The sequence below is a fragment of the Salmo trutta genome, chromosome 19 (assembly GCF_901001165.1).
Source record: "Salmo trutta chromosome 19, fSalTru1.1, whole genome shotgun sequence".
Taxonomy (NCBI): domain Eukaryota; kingdom Metazoa; phylum Chordata; class Actinopteri; order Salmoniformes; family Salmonidae; genus Salmo; species Salmo trutta.
Window position 1 is genome coordinate 48040255 of NC_042975.1, and position 19424 is coordinate 48059678.

At 43.0% G+C, this 19424-nt stretch overlaps 2 protein-coding genes across 3 annotated transcripts; one reads left to right on the top strand and one right to left on the bottom strand.

Annotated features, from left to right (window-relative positions):
- Nucleotides 1-5021: 5021 nt before the first annotated feature.
- LOC115154849 (zinc finger protein ZIC 3) lies at nucleotides 5022-10078 on the top strand. 2 transcript variants are annotated; one of them, XM_029701513.1, is made up of 3 exons: nucleotides 5022-6318; nucleotides 6551-6714; nucleotides 7434-10078. In XM_029701513.1, the coding sequence occupies exons 1-3, from the start codon at nucleotides 5340-5342 to the stop codon at nucleotides 7629-7631; spliced, it is 1341 nt and encodes a 446-aa protein (XP_029557373.1). In that variant the 5' UTR covers nucleotides 5022-5339; the 3' UTR covers nucleotides 7632-10078. The 2 variants fall into 2 exon arrangements, with proteins under 2 accessions (XP_029557373.1, XP_029557374.1); XM_029701514.1 differs by having other exon boundaries at nucleotides 7437-10078.
- An 818-nt stretch (nucleotides 10079-10896) lies between these two features.
- Nucleotides 10897-18423, bottom strand: LOC115154850 (pinopsin-like). Its single transcript, XM_029701515.1, has 4 exons — nucleotides 17964-18423; nucleotides 16813-17141; nucleotides 11983-12216; nucleotides 10897-11873 (listed from the first exon to the last, which is right to left on the bottom strand). The coding sequence occupies exons 1-4, from the start codon at nucleotides 18340-18342 to the stop codon at nucleotides 11640-11642; spliced, it is 1176 nt and encodes a 391-aa protein (XP_029557375.1). The 5' UTR covers nucleotides 18343-18423; the 3' UTR covers nucleotides 10897-11639.
- Between the last annotated feature and the right edge of the window lie 1001 nt (nucleotides 18424-19424).

Consider the following 19424-nt stretch of genomic DNA (forward strand, 5'->3'; position numbering starts at 1 on the left):
CCGCCCTATGGGACTCCAGTGGTGGGTTTGGTATTGAAAAACTGAAGCATATGCAGAAAAGTACCTCATACCTACGGTAAAATATTGTGATGGATCTTTGATGTTATTTTAGTCAAAAACTTGGTTGCCTCTGCCAGGAGACTGTCACTTGGCCGCAAGTGGATCTTCCAGCAAGACAATAACCCCAAGCACACATCAAAATCCACAAAGAAATGGTTCATTGACCATACAAATAAACATTTTGCTTTGGCAATCTGTCTCCGGACATGAACCCCATTGAAACCCTGTGGTTTGAATTGAAGAGGGCAGTCCGTAAGCGCAGATGAAGGATATCAAGGATCTGGAAAGATTCTGTATGGAGGAATGGTCTAAGATCCCTCCCAAAGTGTTCTCTAATCTCATAAAACATTTTAGAAAAAGGCTCAGTGCCATTATCCTCGGAAGGGGAGGGCGATGGAGTAGTACTGAAATCAGGGGTGCCAATAATTTTGACCCTTATCTTTTGAAGTTATTATTAAACAACGTCTCTTTTTCTGAGCAATTGTATTAGTATAAAATAATATACACTACCAGTCAACAGTTTGGACACGCCTACTCATTCAAGGGTTTTTCTTTATTTGTACTATATTCTAGATTGTAGAATAATAGTGAAGACATCAAAACTATGAAATAACACATGGAATTATGTAGTAAACAAAAAAATGTTAAACAAATCTAAATATATTTTTTATTTGAGATTCTTCAAAGTAGCCACCCTTTGCCTTGATGACAGCTTTGCACACTCTTGGCATTCCAGCTTCCCCTGGAATGCTTTTCCAACAGTATTGAAGGAGTTCCCACATATGCTGAGCACTTGTTGGCTGCTTTTCCTTCACTCTGTGGTCCAACTCATCCCAAACCATCTCAATTGGGTTAAGGTCGGGTGATTATGGAGGCCAGGTCATCTGATGCAGCACTCCATCACTGTCCTACTTGATCAAATAGCCCTTACACAGCCTGGAGGTGTGTTGGGTCATTGTCCTGTTGAGAAACAAATGATAGTCCCACTAAGCCTAAACCAGATGGGATGGCGTATCGCTGCAGAATGCTGTGGTAGCCATACTGGTTAAGTGTGCCTTGAATTCTAAATAAATCACTCACGGTGTCACCAGCAAAGCACCATCAAACCTCCTTCTCCATGCTTCACGGTGGGAAACACACATGCAGAGATCATCCGATCACCTACTCTGCGTCTAACAAAGACACGGCGGTTGGAACCTAAATTTGGACTCATCAAACCAAAGGACAGATATCCACAGGTCTAATGTCAATTGCTCGTGTTTCTTGGCCAAAGCAAGTCTCTTGTTATTATTGTTGTCCTTTAGTGTTTTTTTTTTGCAGCAATTCAACCATAAAGGCCTGATTCACGCAGTCTCCTCTGCACAGTTGATGTTGAGATGTGTATGTTACTTGAACTCTGTGAAGCATTTATTTGGGCTGCAATTTCTGAGGCTGGTAATTCGAATGAACTTATCCTCTGCAGCAAAAGAACTCTGGGTCTTCCTTTCCTGTGGCGGTCCTCATGAGAGCCAGTTTCATCATAGCGCTTGATGGATTTTGCGACTGAACTTGAAGAAACATTCAAAGTTCTTGACATTTTCCGCATTGACTGACCTTCATGTCTTAAAGTAATGATGGATTGTCGTTTCTGTCCTAGCCATAATACGGACTAGGTCTTTTACTAAATATGGCTATCTTCTGTATACCACCCCTACCTTGTCACAACACAACTAATTGTCTCAAACGCATTAAGAAGGAAATACATTTCACATATTAACTTATAAGAAGGCACACCTGTTCATTGAAAGGCATTCCAGGTGAATACCTCATGAAGCTGGTTGACAGAATGCCAAGAGTGTGCAAAGCAGTCATCAAGGCAAAGGGTGGCTACTTTGAAGAATCTCAAATAAAACATATATTTAGATTTGTTTAACACTTTTTTTGGTTACTACATGATTCCATATGTGTTATTTCATAGTTTTGATGTCTTCACTATTATTCTACAACGTAGAAAATAGTACAAATAAAGAAAAACCCTTGAATGAGTAGGTTTGCCCAAACTTTTAACGGGTAGTCTAATTTTCACACAAAAAATAGCATGCAATATAGCTCAGTGTGTATTATTTACTGTGTAGTATTTTTGCTTATCTTTATCAAGGGTGCCCATAATTATGGACCTGACAGTATATTCCTCAAGAATCAATGGGTATATATCATTAATTTATAAGTCAAAAAAATTGATGTAGCAACTAAGGATTCTAGCTTTTAAAACCTTGAATTAATCACACATGCACCAATGCAAATCGGAATGCTGTCTATTGTTAGGCTATATTTATTGAAATTGTGGTTCAGGTTGATATTGAACTTTATGTAGGTAAAAAACTATGATAATAGGTCAATACAACAGCAAAAAATGTTTTATAGCAACTATAGTCATTCAGCTAACCATAGCCCCTGGGGCATATTTGAATTTTGTTTGTTTGAATTTTTAACTGTTTTGTCACAGTGTTATAGCCTACCACTGTAACCTACACGTGGCAGCAAAACTGGATGAAATTGCTCAATTGCTCTGAAACAGAAGTGATTCTTGGGATAAACAAATATAGTCTAAACCTTAGGCTACATAAAACCTCCCTGAAATGTTCCAATTTTTAGGCCTATGCGCACATAAACAGTCCTTTCAAATGACGTGTAAGTGATTGGTGATAAAATATTCAATAACATATTGTTGCATAAATACACTGAAATGTTTCCTGTGTGTTAAACAGTAGCCTAAGCTAGCAATTATCTCGGTTTTTCGGACATATGGCGATTCGTCTATTGAGGCCTGTCTATAAATTCAGAAAATAACACATATTTACACAATTGATAGGCTACTTGTGTTATGAATTCTGTAGCAAAATATCAGTTGTTTCAAATACACAACTTTTATTTTCAAACATGCATGGGGCCGGACAGGATCAAATGTTCCAGATATTTTTATGTACAGTGAACAAAAACGCAACATGTAAAGTGTTGGTTTCATGAGCTGAAATAAAAGATCCCAGAAATGTTCCAAATGCACAAAAAGCTTATTTCTCTCAAAATTGTGCACAAATTTGTTCACATTCCTGTTAGTGAACATTTCTCCTTTGCCAAGATAATCCATCCACCTGACAGATGTGGCATATCAATAAGCTGATTAAACAGCATGCTCATTACATAGGTGCACCTTGTGCTGGGGACAATAAAAGGCCACTCTAAAATGTGCAGTTTTGTCACACAACACAATGCCACAGATGTCTCAAGTTTTGAGGGAGCGTGCAATTGGCATGCTGACTGCAGGAATGTCCACCAGAGCTGCTGTCAGTGAATTGAATGTTAATTTTTCTACTATAAGAAGCCTCCAATGTTGTTTTAGAGAATTTGTGGCATTACGTCCAACCGGCCTCACAACCGCAGACCACATGTAACCACGCCAGCCCAGGACCTCCACACAAACTGTCAGCAACCGTCTCAGGGAACCTCATGCGCGTCCTCGTCGTCCTCACCAGGGTCTTGACCTGACTGCTGTTTGACGTCGTAACCGACTTCAGTGGGCAAATGTTCACCATGGATGGCCACTGGTACGCTGGAGAAGTGTGATCTTCACGCATGAATCCCGTTTCAACTGTACCGGGCAGATGGCAGACAGCTTGTATGGCGTCGTGTGGGCGAGCGGTTTGCTGATGTCAACGTTGTGAACAGAGTGCCCCATGGTGGAGGTGGGGTGTTGGTATGGGCAGGCATAAGCTATGGACAATGAACACAATAGCATTTTATGGATGGCAATTTGAATGCACAGAGATACTGTGACGAGATCTTGAGTCCTTTTGTAGTGCCATTCATCCGCCGCAATCACCTCATGTTTCAGTTGATAGTGCACAGCCCCATGTTGCAAGGTAGCCTGCATGGCCCCTTGTCAACGTTGTGTACAGAGTGCCCCATGGTGGAGGTGGGGTGTTGGTATGGGCAGGCATAAGCTATGGACAATGAATACAATAGCATTTTATGGATGGCAATTTGAATGCACAGAGATACCGTGACGAGATCCTGAGTCCCATTGTTGTGCCATTCATCCCCAGCCATCAGCTCATGTTTCAGCATGCTAATGCACAGCCCCATGTCGCAAGGATCTGTACACAATTCCTGGAAGCTGAAAATGTCCCAGTTCTTCCATGGTCTGCATAATCACCAGACATGTCACCCACTGAGCATGTTTGGGATGCTCTGGATTGACGTGTACGAAAGTGTGATCCAGGTCCCGCCAATATCCAGCAACTTCGCACAGACTTTGAAGAGGAGTGGGACAACATTCCACAATCAGCCTGATCAACTCTATGCGAAGGAGATGTGTCATGCTGCATTAGGCAAATGGTGGTCACACCAGATACTGACTGGTTTTCTGAATCAAGCCCTTACTTTTTTAAAGGTATCTGTGACCAACAGATGCATATCTGTATTCCCAGTCATGTGAAACCCATAGATAAGGGCCTAATGAATTTATTTTAATTGACTGGTTTCCTTGTATGAACTGTAACTCAGTCACATCTTTGAAATTGTTGCATGTTGCGTTTATATTTTGGTTCAGTGTAATCATTTTGCAACCTGCAGAAATGTAATTTTTATGTGGAGGCATTTTCATGGGCATGGGCTTTAATTAAAGACCTGTCCGGTAACACGTGAGAAGTTACGGTGTAAATACTACAGTGCGGGTTTGGTTGAATTACCCAATACTGAAATTCCATACATTGCCGATCTAAAGCAGCAGCATCATTGCAGGTAGTGGTGGTAATTAGTGTCAAGCGTATAGCAATGACGCGAAGCAGAGTCATGGAAGACATAAAGGTACACTTTCTGATAGACAAGAAATAGGACAGCTTGACGGGTTTGGTGTTACTACAGACGCTTTAGAGGACATGCAGGCTACCAGTTTGCAATGAGGAAATAGCTTGTCAATTAATTCACTGTGCGAAAAATCACGTGCCAAGAGGTTATCTTGGATGTCATTGGTTACTGTATGGGTGCTGTTGTCGTCGTATTTGGGTGGAGTGATTGACTTGATTCGACCAAATACATTTAGGCTACTATAGCCTACGTAATCGAACGTGTTAGGAGTTTAACCCCCGCTCACTTTGTGCCTTCTGAAAACCAACATTTAACAGAATGGAAGCATACATACGATTTTCGCGCAGTATGGCCATGCTGGAGACCATTTGGCTGTTATGAAGCTGTGAAAGGTTTCCGTATTGCTTCATTTGTTTTCCGTCTTCTGCGTTTCAATGACCAAGCTAGTTGACCGTGGTGCGCAATTCTCCGCGCTTGGTGTCGGAGGCGTTGGAATACCAAGACAACATGAACCGGGGGACAACGACCTTCGGTTAGGGATCAGCCCGTATGGAGAGACCTCTCACTTCACAGCCTTCAATCTCATTGCCGCGTGTCAAGACATTGCCCCCGCACAGAAGTCCCAGTTTATTCCCCAAGTCTCTGGATACGCAGCTGCGCTAGGAAGCCACTACGGAGGCCACATCGGCTCACATGGATACAGAGCTATCGATTCCAGGAATTTTACGTTTACCTATCGCACTCCAGACATTGTCGATTCCGCAGCAAGAGATACTCGGCACGGATTTTTCAGCCGCACCGCAACAGGAAGTGTGCGAATTCCCCCAAGGATCTCTGAAAACCGAGCGCACACTCTATTTTCGTCTATAGGTGAACAGAGCGCATCCCCAAATGGATACATGGCGAATAGCAGGGCGCATTTGGGTACACAGGGGGAAATATACGTGGGAGCAGATCCGCATCAACCTGTCTCGGGCCCGCACCCGCATTTCAGTGATACCCAGCGACACTTTGATCACAATGTGGACATGGGCATGAGAGTGACTACACAGACTGGTCACGGTGCTTTCTTTCGATACATGAGACAGCACTCTCAGCAGGATGTCACTTGTAAATGGATAGATGCGAATCAGACGAATCAACTCCAAAAAGCGTGCGGCAAGATGTTTTGCTGTATGTCCGAGCTGGTTACGCACGTCTCCATGGATCACGTCAGCGGTCCAGACCAGAGTCTGCATACTTGCTTTTGGGAGGATTGTCCGAGAGAAGGCAAATCTTTTAAAGCGAAGTATAAATTAGTCAACCACATGCGTGTACACACTGGAGAAAAGCCATTCAATTGTCCCTTTCATGGCTGTGGGAAAATGTTTGCCAGGTCGGAAAATTTGAAAATACATAAAAGGATTCATACGGGTAATGAGCCTGCCATACATGCTATAAAACCAACCTGCATAACACGCAATATTTAATGTTTTATTTGAACTTGGTTGAAGTTACAATGCTCTTTGTTTAAGACTGCTAGGGGTCCAACTTTGGCCAATTACCAGTCAATAGGCCTATCCAACTGCAATTTTGACCTACAACGCATTACAATTTCTGAACTCCACGTCTATGTTAAAATTAGGCTACACATTTTCTTTGGCAGGTGAGAAACCCTTCAAATGCGAATTCGAAGGCTGCGACAGGCGGTTCGCAAATAGCAGCGACAGAAAAAAACACATGCACGTTCATACCTCAGACAAGCCATACATCTGCAAGCTGTGCGACAAAGCCTACACTCATCCCAGCTCTTTGAGGAAACACTCGAAGGTAAGCCATTTTTTTTTCTGGAGAATGAATGCGAATGTACCGGTAACTGCCAAAATAAAGGAAACACCAACATAAAGTGTCAATGGGGCGCTAGGCCATCAGGAGACAGAAGAGCTTCAATTAACCTTGGCATAGAGTGTCTGGGGGTTGCGACACCATTCTTCCACGATAAATTACATCATTTAGTGTTTTGTTGATGGTGGTGGAAAACTCTGTCTCAGGCTCCGCTCCAGAATCTCCCATAAGTGTTCCATTGGATTGAGATCTGGTGACTGAGACGGCCATGGCATATGGTTTACATCGTTTTCATGCTCATCAAACCATTGTGACCGCTCCTGCCTTATGGATGGGAGCATTGTCATCCTATGAGGGCTATCCAAAGTAATGGCCTGCCCAGCATTTTTATACTTTACCCTAAGCACGATGGGACTTTAATTGCTTAATTAACTCAGGAACCACACCTGTGTGGAAGCAACTGCTTTCAATAGACGTTTTATCCCTCATTTACTCAAGTGTTTCCATTATTTTGGCAGTTACCTGTAGGCTTATTTGACCTAGAAATCACGTTTCTGCATTGTTATTTCAATGTTTTTTTTAAACACACAAAAAATATTACAAAAACAACGGAAGGACTACATAGGCATTTTTTTTTATCAATTGGATCAATCAAAAAAATACAGTTTTAAATGATCAAATGTACAATAAATGTTCTCACTTAGCAGGTTCACAAATCTCAACCCTCGGAGAACTCCCCAACGGGAACTTCTGGATATGAGTCGTCCACGCCACCAGCTCCGTGTAGACCTACATCCTCAACCATCGAAGACTCGACAAAAACATCCATGCTGCTGGTCAAGCGTCATAAGTCAATATTCAAAGAGGATCTCTCAACCAATTTGGTTGAATGGTACGTTTGAAAGGTTTAACTGTCCAAGTGTAAACACTAAAACGTCAATAGAATTAGGAACACAGGCCTATAGGCCTACGTTTGCCAAGTTTTCAACAAAGTTACAGAAAACACAGGGTATAGGCCTATGCATTGCCTTAGTGTTACGCTTTAAAGGCGCCGTCATTAAATGGAGTCATTTTGGAGTCATTTTTATTCTGTGTCCTCCCTCCCAAATGTTTGGAAAAGTCTTATCCTTGGAATAGACTACACATTGACTGTATAACAGATGAAAATGTGACCCACACAAAGCCTTTAAATGAATAGACAGGCCTCTATATAAACCTATGGGCTACTGATAAATAGACAAATAAATGAATACACGATGAAAGACAAAAATATACGAAATGAGTAAGCAAAAGCCAAATAGGCCTATAGAAACCAAGTGTATGAAAAAGAAAGAAGGAAAGCAGATGACCGAGGAAGAACAGTCTAGTCTCATTTGCATGTTAATAGGCTAGCCTATTTGAGCTCTTTTGTCAGAATCCGTTTTAAGACAGAAAAAGATAGGTCTACTGTGGTCGACATTCCATGTCGCCTTTAGAAAATAACAACATAAAAATGAATGGCTTTATTTCTCTATCTTGAAATATACAGTTTATAATATCATTTATTTCATTGTATTTTTGTTGGAACGTATTATAATGTTGGTGTATACATTTACGGATATAAATAAATCAATCAAATACAAATTATATTTCTATCACATTCATAAGAGGCAGGCAACTTCAGTCAAAGCTTTAATAAGAAATATGTTTATGAGAATTTTATACGATGTTGAGTCTAATAACATAGATAAGATAACATCCATTTGTGTAGATGTTTAGGCGTTTATTTTTTAGATGTTGGAGGGGTAGCCTACCTTTTGCTAAATGATTCCCATGATCCATTATTTGAGGACAATGCTAAAGTTGACAACCCATTACTGCCCACAAGACACAAAATAATCTGAAAGTATTCAGTTGAACATCAAGGGAAAGATTTTAAACAAGCAATTTAAATACATCTGGTATAGGCCTAGTATGTTGTTCAGCTCGTCAAACTAGCATCAGATTCAGACTCAGGTAGGCATCTGTTGTTTCCGCTGGAATTCAAAAATTAAATGAAAGCTAAATGTAAACTACCATAGAACAAAGCAAAAGTTTAATAAATATCAGGAAGAATAAAATAAATGACATAAATCTGACCTTTAAAAAAAATGGTGGCCTTTAATTTATGGCTCGTTGATTTGTTGGAAAGGATCCCATCCGTGCGGTCTATCCCAAATGGCCAATAAATTGTTTCTACTTTAATTTAGCTTTCCCTGTTTATTTATCATGATGCTGTACATTGTGTAGATCCGTACACTAATCTGCTCTCAATGTAGCCTATGAGATATCTGCTTAGAAAATGAAGAAATTGTGTTGAAATCCCTGGATATCCTTAATCAGATTATTACAATGAATGCACGTTTGACGATGAGCACGGGAGCAGAGAGAACCCATATTTAAATCAATGCACTGCACCGTTCATGTATTATCTATTGCAAGTGTTTCTTTTACTGTTGGCCTTGAACGGGCACACAACACTTACTCACCTCCTCAGCCTACCCTTCATCTCTATTCGTCTAGATCTGCTGGCTTAGCTCGCACTACGTTCTAAGAGGATCAACCGATATAAGCAGTTTCCAACGGCCCTTTGTCACGCAAGTGTCTGTGTCATCGTTGAGGGGGTCTAGTCGTGTTGATTTCTAAAGGATAGCCTGGCTGTGCCAATGTCAACAGACTTCCTGTCGGTTTTGGGGGACAACCTCACAAGTGTCAAATGTATACTCAGTAATATCACCGCAATTTCACAAGCGATTGAGTAATCATGCTTGCCACATATTTGATTTCGATTTTTTTTTATTTCCGAAATTCCCCCATATCTTCATCTTCCCTGTTCTCCTGCTTCCTCTTCACCACAGTCATCCTCATTGCCCTCCACGGCACTGTTCTGAGGAGACTCCTGTCATAGGAGAGGAGCAGTCAGCCATGGTGGTGGTGGTGGTGAAGGTTGTGGTGACAGGCTCGAGCCTGCAGTAATTGCACCCCTGCTGAGGTGCTGGCCTGTCTTGGATCAGGGCCCAGCAGGAGGGGGGCCCCTGACCCTGCAACCATGGAAACAGCCAGGGGAGGAGGATGAGGCGAGGGGCCTAACCAGTAACAGACTAAGACGGGCTCTTCTCTCATACTCACTCAACTGAACAAAAATGAATCTTCCACCTCTTTGGAACATTTGGGAGAGGAGAAACCGATGAGCAAATATTAAATTCCATCTACAGTTGAGGCTGACGAGGAGGGAAGGGAAGTCGAAGAGACCTAGCATTCACAAAACCGTTTATAGTCAACTATTATTTGATTATCTGAAGAAAGAGAAAAATAAACTATTTGTAAAACATTACAGGTCCTCGTCATTCCTCAAAAATGTCGCTCGGCTTTTCTGATTCCAAAGTATTTTATTTTCCTCTCTGTGTGTTCGTGCATGCATTTGTGTCTACTCCTCTTCATTACTTTTAAACTTATTTTCAGAAGTCTCTCCTCTCAGTGGCAGACCAAGGCTCCAGGCTAGTAGGGTACACCTCTACCCCTGACCACCTGATAGGCTCGGTGCACTGGGCCAATCAATGACTCTCTCCCCCCTCCATCACGGCCCCCTCCCTCTACAGACATTTGCTTTGGTCCCTGTTTTTGTCCACTTTCCTATCTTCACATCTGGGTCATTTTGGACAGAGAGATGAGCTATTGCTGTATTATAAAGCCCCCTGGTACAGTAGCTGTATGCAGAAAGAAGAGGAAGAATCAACTTCACAGGACTGTCACATAAAAAAGGGGGCGGATACATCATGAATCACATGGGTTTGAAGTGGGTCACGTCTAGATGGGATTCCAGCTTTTGTCAGCTTGATCTTTAGATGTATATTTTCTTTTTGGCATTTTAGCTAACCCTAACCCTTTCCTAACCCGCCACGTTTATTGTCCTAACCTGCTGCGTAAGTCCTCCTAAACATGCTACGAGAAGTCAATTCTGACAACAGCTGAAACTCTTCTAGCCCCATGACCTTAGAAGTAGTTTACCTCTGCTCGTGGCATTCCATTGTGAGGTGTGGTTCATTGAAGTGATAAAAGCCTATTGGGACTCAGAGTGCCATCTAGTGGTGAAAAGGAGATGTAGCGGGCAGCCTTTCAGCAGGGTGACGGTCCAAATAACACCGAATCTTCCTTTTACACATCATCTTTGTAAAACATCTTTATTAAACAGGTCACCACATCAATGATAACACCAATGTCAAAGTGTAACAATGTTCATCGATAAAGAAAAGGTCAGGAGCCCCCTATCTGAGTCTCTTAATAATAATGTGACAACCATCTTGTAAATGAATGGTGATTCTCGACATGAATACCGGGAGCGTTGGGAACGGTACTGTGTTTGAACATGCGGACACAACAAGGCGTCCGGGTTCTAGTTACACGTGAGAGAGAGAACCCATGATGAACAATGGGGGTTGTCGTCTCGTAATCTACATCGGAAACACTGCCGTCAAGTTCTGCAGACACATCAACTCACCGACCGCTTGGTACAAAGATTATATACGGGAGATTTTACATCTGGTGGTATGTGGGGCTGGGTTTACTAAGACGGGATGGATGTTTTTTTTATCTCTACAGACTCCAACATAGGTCAATGTTACAGCAGGCTGCCACCTTGTGGCCGAACAGCACACATTCAACCGCAGGGTGAAGGAAAAGGTGACTGCGATATAAACGACAGAGCATTTACACATCCAGGTGACAAATAACACCATCTAACGAAAAGAGAGATACTTATGTATCTCCGGATTGCAGCAGAATAGATAACTTCCTCTATCATATCATATTTTGCCGTGTGGGGCATCATGTGTTTTGGCTCTTATGAGCAGGGGAGTGGGCTCTTTCTCCACGGCCCAAAATACCTCTGTTCCTCAAGGGGTGTAGTGCACAACCAGGACCAGGTCAGGTTTCGCTCTCTGCTGACCACATGTCTGAGTCTTCGAGGAGGTCCCACTGCCGTCCAGAGGCTCGCGTGTACCGGGCTCCTCTGGGGCTGGAGAGTTGCCATTAGGGCCAACCACTCGGCTGCTGGGCAGGGTGTGGAGGGTGTGGCTGCCTGCTGGCTCTGACCCACAGCTCACGAAGGCCAGGAAGCACCTGTAGAACTGGCACACATGACATCATCAATGTGTAATAACGAGTAAAAGGTTTCCCCCGTTTCCATATCAAATGAGAAGTAGAAAAATGTCCAGTGTCCCGTTGATAAGCCGTTACCTGGTTATTTAAAAGCCCGTATATGACAGGGTTGAGAAAGGTGCTACTTTTGGCAAGGATGGAGGGGACAATGCTTGTGGTGGGGCTGACCAGGCCAACCTGGCCGAAGGTGGCCAGCAGAGCCACCACCCCGTAGGGCATCCAGCACAGCAGGTAGCAGGACACCATGGAGACAACCATCACCAACACATGGGTCTCCCGCCGCTGTGCAGACGACTGGTTGATTTTGGCCACCTGAGGAGATAACACATTTTATTCCAAGTTACCTTACGAAACCCTGTACCAAAGCCTCAGTACCGTCGGGTCATTAACGTTCTCAGTGGTCAGGTTTAGGTTACAGTGACAGCAGTGTAAAAGGCTGCCTCGTGATTTCAGTATATCAGGGAAGGAACACATAGAACACGCTTATTTAATGTTTACGCAGGGAAATCATATAACCATTACACAGACAGTCATAGGGTGGGAGCTTGAACCTAAAAAAAAAACAGGCATAGAAGCTAGAGGTCATGGTTCATAATGGCTGAAAGGTGGTGGCCAAATCTCCATGGAATAGGCTCGAGACCTGAAATCGAATGGTTAAATGATGGAAAACAACACTGATTCTGAGATGCGCATCAGTCCCCGTTGTGCAGGAAAAACTATATGATCATTTATTTACTCCTTGAAGTCTATACATATTCTGTTTGCCCACTTAAGAAATTATGATGTCATGACCTCTAATGTTTTTCTGCACAAGTATTGTCACGTCCTGACCAGTATAAGGGGTTATTTGTTATTGTAGTTTGGTCAGGACGTGGCAGGGGGTGTTTGTTTAGAGTGTTTCGGGGTTTGTTGGGCTATCTTCTTTGTTAGTCTATTTCTATGTTAGTTCTAGTATGTCTATTTCTATGTGGTGTTTGTTGGGTTGACCTTCAATTGGAAGCAGCTGCTCCTAGTTGCTTCTAATTGAAGGTCCTATTTAAGAGGGGGTGTTTTTCTATGGGATTTGTGGGTAGTTGTTCCTTGTTTAGTGTTTGTTGCACCTGACAGGACTGTTTTGTTTTGTTCTTTTTTTGTATACGTATTTTAGTTGTTTCTCTTTCTTCAAATAAAAAGATGAGTATACATACTCCTGCTGCGTTTTGGTCCAATCCTTACAACCGTGACAAGTATTCCCCATGAAACCCATGAATAATTTGATATGCTGCATATAACTAATAGTTCTCCCTGCATGGTAAACTATAGGTAATGATGAGAATAGTGGGGTGGAGATAGCTTCTTGTTGATGGATGTGGAACAATATTACCCCCCATCAATTACAATTTAGCAACTCAGATGTAGACTACCTGGTAACTAACTTTGTCGCATTTTTCACCAAATAAGAAAACGTGCCTGAAACAGAGAAATCTGGCTAAAAGAAATCTCAACTTGTTTACATGAATGAAAAGTCATCTGTCATCTTAATAATCGAACCACAACAAATATACGGCCCACTGGAGTGGAACAAGCCTTGACAACTGACAGAGGAAATCAAACACAATGGGGGGGTAAATCAACAACCTCGTCAATTTCTGCTGTCGTTCCAACTTGTCAGCCACCTACGGCGCAGTCATTATTGAGTCCTACGGATTTGCTGAGAAAGTCAAGCTGTACTGAAGACTGCCTAATGCATAAAACCACAGTAGGTCTACAGTGTATAAGCGTAGCAAAACTGGTGCTCAAACTCATACCCAAGGGGCATGCATTTGTGGCCCAACGTCAAGAAAACGTGTTCCTAAATGGCCACCGGGAATATCTATCGGAATGAAAGGAGAGTGAACAAAGACTGATACGTTTATGTTAGGATATAGGACAGGCGATCTGGGTGCTCCTCCGAGCGTTTGGTTTCCGAAGGACCTTGAGAAATTCCGGTTACCATCAGAATGTCCTCTACGGCAGTCCGTCTTCTACAAAACACTTCTGATGTTGTCTTGTCCTTGGTCCCGCTGTGTGACACGTGGTATAAAAACAAGGAAGCCAGCGGTACCACAGGTTGTCGTCATTAGTGACCAATGATAGACATATTCAATCTGGATTCCAAATAATCCCCGGGGTGATTCATTCATGAGACCTATACGAGCTCTGGCCACCAAGACGGACGACTTTCAGACAGGTTGCGTCAGCAGCTATCTCAATCAACCTCAGCTCTTCCCGTCTCCCGCCCAACCTTCCGCCGCAAGGCGAAGGACACCACCTCAAAGGGTACCGTGTTGTGGATGAGCCATGTTTTAGTTAAGGCTGACAGCCTGTTGTAAACCTGACTTCTCTAGGTATATTTTTTCCCCCTGGAGGAAAGACATGGTGTCATTGCCACAACCGCTGTTACTCACCTTCTATATATTTTTTCACAAAAATGTGTGAGAGTCAAGCATCCTTTATGTTTTCATTTGTTTATGTCCCAAATGTCTCACTATTGCACTAGTGGAAAGGTGGACTAGCAAGCCTGCCTCGCCTCCAGAGTGAGGACTGCAAGCTGGCAGAACTGAGCATTAATGATGTTGGCCACTAGAATTTCACAGCTGTCCCAACATGACAAATGGTTTCATTGGACTGAACGTGTAGTTCAAGGATTTCTTGCTAATATATTTAACTAAGGTCTGCTATACAAACATTGTGACATTTCCACTTCCTACTTTTTCAATTATTTTCTCTGTCTTTAATATTTCACCGTAACATGTGGAATCTATTCATTCTGCTGTGATCACACAGTCCTAAAGATCACACAGTCCTAAAGATCACACAGTCCTAAAGATCACACAGTCCTAAAGATCACACAGCCCTAAAGATCACACAGTCCTAAAGATCACACAGCCCTAAAGATCACACAGTCCTAAAGATCACACAGTCCTAAAGATCACACAGTCCTAAAGATCCCACAGTCCTAAAGATCACACAGTCCTAAAGATCCCACAGTCCTAAAGATCACACAGTCCTAAAGATCACACAGTCCTAAAGATCCCACAGTCCTAAAGATCCCACAGTCCTAAAGATCCCACAGTCCTAAAGATCACACAGTCCTAAAGATCACACAGTCCTAAAGATCCCACAGTCCTAAAGATCACACAGTCCTAAAGATCACACAGTCCTAAAGATCACACAGTCCTAAAGATCCCACAGTCCTAAAGATCACACAGTCCTAAAGATCACACAGTCCTAAAGATCACACAGTCCTAAAGATCCCACAGTCCTAAAGATCACACAGTCCTAAAGATCCCACAGTCCTAAAGATCCCACAGTCCTAAAGATCACACAGTCCTAAAGATCACACAGTCCTAAAGATCACACAGTCCTAAAGATCCCACAGTCCTAAAGATCACACAGTCCTAAAGATCACACAGCCCTAAAGATCACACAGTCCTAAAGATCACACAGCCATAAAGGTCACACAGTCCTAAAGATCACAGTCCTAAAGATCACAGCCCTAAATGTCACACAGTCCTAAAGATCACACAGTCCTAAAGATCACACAGTTCTAAAGATCCCACAGTCCTAAAGATCACACAGTCCTAAAGATCACACAGTCCTAAAGATCACACAGTCCTAAAGATCCCACAGTCCTAAAGATCACACAGTCCTAAAGATCCCACAGTCCTAAAGATCACACAGTCCTAAAGATCACCCAGTCCTAAAGATCCCACAGTCCTAAAGATCACACAGTCCTAAAGATCACACAGTCCTAAAGATCACACAGTCCTAAAATCACACAGTCCTAAAGATCCCACAGTCCTAAAGATCACACAGTCCTAAAGATCACACAGTCCTAAAGATCCCACAGTCCTAAAGATCACACAGTCCTAAAGATCCCACAGTCCTAAAGATCACACAGTCCTAAAGATCACACAGTCCTAAAGATCCCACAGTCCTAAAGATCACACAGTCCTAAAGATCACACAGCCCTAAAGATCACACAGTCCTAAAGATCACACAGCCATAAAGGTCACACAGTCCTAAAGATCACAGTCCTAAAGATCACAGCCCTAAATGTCACACAGTCCTAAAGATCACACAGTCCTAAAGATCACACAGTTCTAAAGATCCCACAGTCCTAAAGATCACACAGTCCTAAAGATCACACAGTCCTAAAGATCCCACAGTCCTAAAGATCACACAGTCCTAAAGATCACACAGTCCTAAAGATCCCACAGTCCTAAAGATCCCACAGTCCTAAAGATCACACAGTCCTAAAGATCACACAGTCCTAAAGATCCCACAGTCCTAAAGATCACACAGTCCTAAAGATCACACAGTCCTAAAGATCACACAGTCCTAAAGATCACACAGCCATAAAGGCTACATAGTCTATTTAAAAAAAAAAAATTATTAACAAAACACATTAGGAGGTGTGCCCTTCAGTGACACATCAGAGACATGATAGGAAAGAGAGTGTAAGTGCCGCAATTCAAGGGCCGTTTTTAAAAACGTATTTGTGCTGCCTTGATCGTAATCAGTTTTCTACAGGTCAGGCAGCAAGCTGAAGCACTCTGAGCAGACTTTTGGGAGCGGTCTAGGACAAGGCCGTGGCAGATTGATGGCTCTCTGGAGAGGGAGATGAAATATGCTTTTTGAGAGACTGATGCTGCCATCAGAGAGGGGTGAAGGTGTTTACTCGGGGCAAAGCTATTTGAAAACTCCTTCAGCACATCAACGACGTTGTTTGCGTGACAAACAGTCGAAGAGACATAATCAACCTTGACATGATTATCACTTGTGGCCATTGTCATCTTCACATGCAAGCGGTGCCCACCATCATCATCAAAATTCTCACCACGATCAATATAATCCGTACAGCGTTAACCAACGACACTGACTCACCCCACGGACGGCAAAGAGGATCTTCCCATAGCAGAACACCATGAGCAGCAGGGGAAGCAGGAGGCAGAAGATGAAGAGGCAGGTGACATAGGAGATGTTCCGAGAAGAGCGCTGGTGCCACTGCACTGAGCACGTGGTGCCTGGCCCCTCTGGACCGTAGCTGCTCCAGCCAAAGAAAGGTGGCACCGTCCACACCAAAGAGTAGAGCCAGGCGCCCGCGATGGCCAGCCAGGCCTTCTTGTAGTCAGACGGGTCTGCCTTTGTGTAACACAATATCGTGGAGTAGCGCTCGTAGGAGAGGATTGCCAGGGATACTAGAGAAACGATGCCTGCACAGAGAAATGGATGGAGGTAGAGTTGTAGCTGTGGTGAGCATAATGCTACATTCTTGCTGGGGACTTCATCAAACGTAAAGGTTATGCAATAAACTGTCCAGAATGTTTACACGGAGTACATTACTAATTGGCCATTGCAATGCATGTGGCACACACATTCACATGCTTGAGCATAGAGGAAGTAAACGTTTTCACATTGCAGTCCTTAACTCATACCCTTGCGCTCTAAAACCTGTAATATAAATTACACTCTGTCTCCAGATGTCAGAATTTTAAGTCCTGAACGAGCCCAGGTTACTCCACTTGGTATGAAAGGCATGCAGAGCATGCACAAGAGCACAATGTTGATCATTTCCGCTGTGGCAAAAAATCCAGTCTGCTAAGTAACATGTTGGTATGATTCTAACGGTTAGCAGGCGCCTTAACCAAGGTGACAGTTGGTATATTGTTGAGCTATGGACAAAATACAGTGTAAGCTTAGGCCTACATAACAAACAAATACAAACATGTATCAAGAAAGACTGGTTCGACTGGCGAACGTTTGACCCAAAATACAGTATGTCTCTTTACCAGTCAAACTGACTGTGGTGTGTCTCGAAGATCAACACTGTTCGTTGCGTATTTACTGTTATGTTAATTCATCACCCATCACATTCACGACTACATGTAGCATCTCTCACACAGGACAGAGAGCATGGCGTGAGGGGACCTGTTGAATCATGAGATGATGTACTTTTCTCCCTCGGATTCCAGTCTCTCTGAAACGTTACCATTATGAATAGGATAGGAAGCTTACAGATCATCAAGTCAACTCACCGAAAAGCGAGTTGGCGAAACCGTACCATTTGCACCCGTGGGCTCCGATGAGCCATCTGCCATAGAGGCTCGCGGCAAAACTGAAGGGAGTTCCGAAGATACACACCAGCATGTCGCTCACACAGATGTTGAGCAGGATGAGGTTGATGGGCGTCCTCAACACCTGAAACCGCGCAAAGACGAGAAGGACGAATAAGTTGCTGAGGAATCCTAACAGGAAAATGACACCGAGAAACACGGCTACCACTGTGTGCCCTGTCCTGCTGAGTTCGGACTGCTCCCTGGACATGAGAGTGTCGCGGACACTGTCATTCGCGCTGAGGTTCGTCCCCGAGCTGTCCTCGGTGCTAAAATTTAAGTTGCCGCTCTCAACTACCATGGTAGCGCTTGCTGAGTTGGTGGCGCCGGACGAGTAATTTCAAGGGGCTGGGGGAGAGTTGTTCTGGATCTCCCACTCACACCTTGTCAGTGCAAACATGGGCAATAAATATCAGTCGCCTGCAGATTTCAGTTTCTCCTGCTCTCGCTTGCAGCTCTACATATGTAGGCTCTTAATTTGATCACTCTTTTGCTGCTGAGAATGTTCCTGCACAGAAGGAAATACAAATTGATAGTGCATTCGAGGTTTAAAAAGGCTTCTAAAGTTTGTAATATTCACTTTAAAATGTCAGACTTGATTTGCCCTAATGAAAAATGTAACCAGTACAACAAATGTCCATTAGGCCTGATTATAATACTCATAATTCACATTTCCTGTTGCTTTAGGATTACTTTATTGTTGTAGCAAACTGGCTCAAATTAAAATCATACATCTGTAGCTATACACTTCCAAAAGAGTACCAGGCTATCTATCACAAAACGGCCCCAGGCGGCTCAACGCCAACTCTTTATTTATCTCACTGTCCCATTGGCAGTTGTCTTCGTTTTAATTGAATACCATGCTACGCAAAGAACAGGGCATTACTCTAAAATACACTGAACCACAATACAAACACAACATGCAACACTTTCAAAGATTTTATTGAGTTACAGTTCATACAGTATAAGGAAATCAGTCAATTGAAATAAATTCATTAGGCCCTAATCTATGGATTTTACATGACTAGGAATACAGATGTGCATCTGTTGGTCACAGATACCTTAAAATAAAGGTAGGGGCGAGGATCAGAAAATCTGTGTTTTCAAATGGTGTGACATCTGTTGGAACAAATCATGCAATGGAACAAATCTCCTTCGCTAGAGTTGATTGTGGCCTGTGGAATGTTGTCCCACTCCTCTTCAATAGCTGTGCGAAGTTGCTGGATATTGGTGGGAACTGGAACACGCTATCGTATACGGCGATCCAGAGCAAACCAAACATGCTCAATGGGTGACATGTCTGGTGAGTATGAAGGCCATGGAAGAATTGAGACATTTTCAGCTTCCAGGAATTGTGTACAGATCCTTGCGACATGGGGCTGT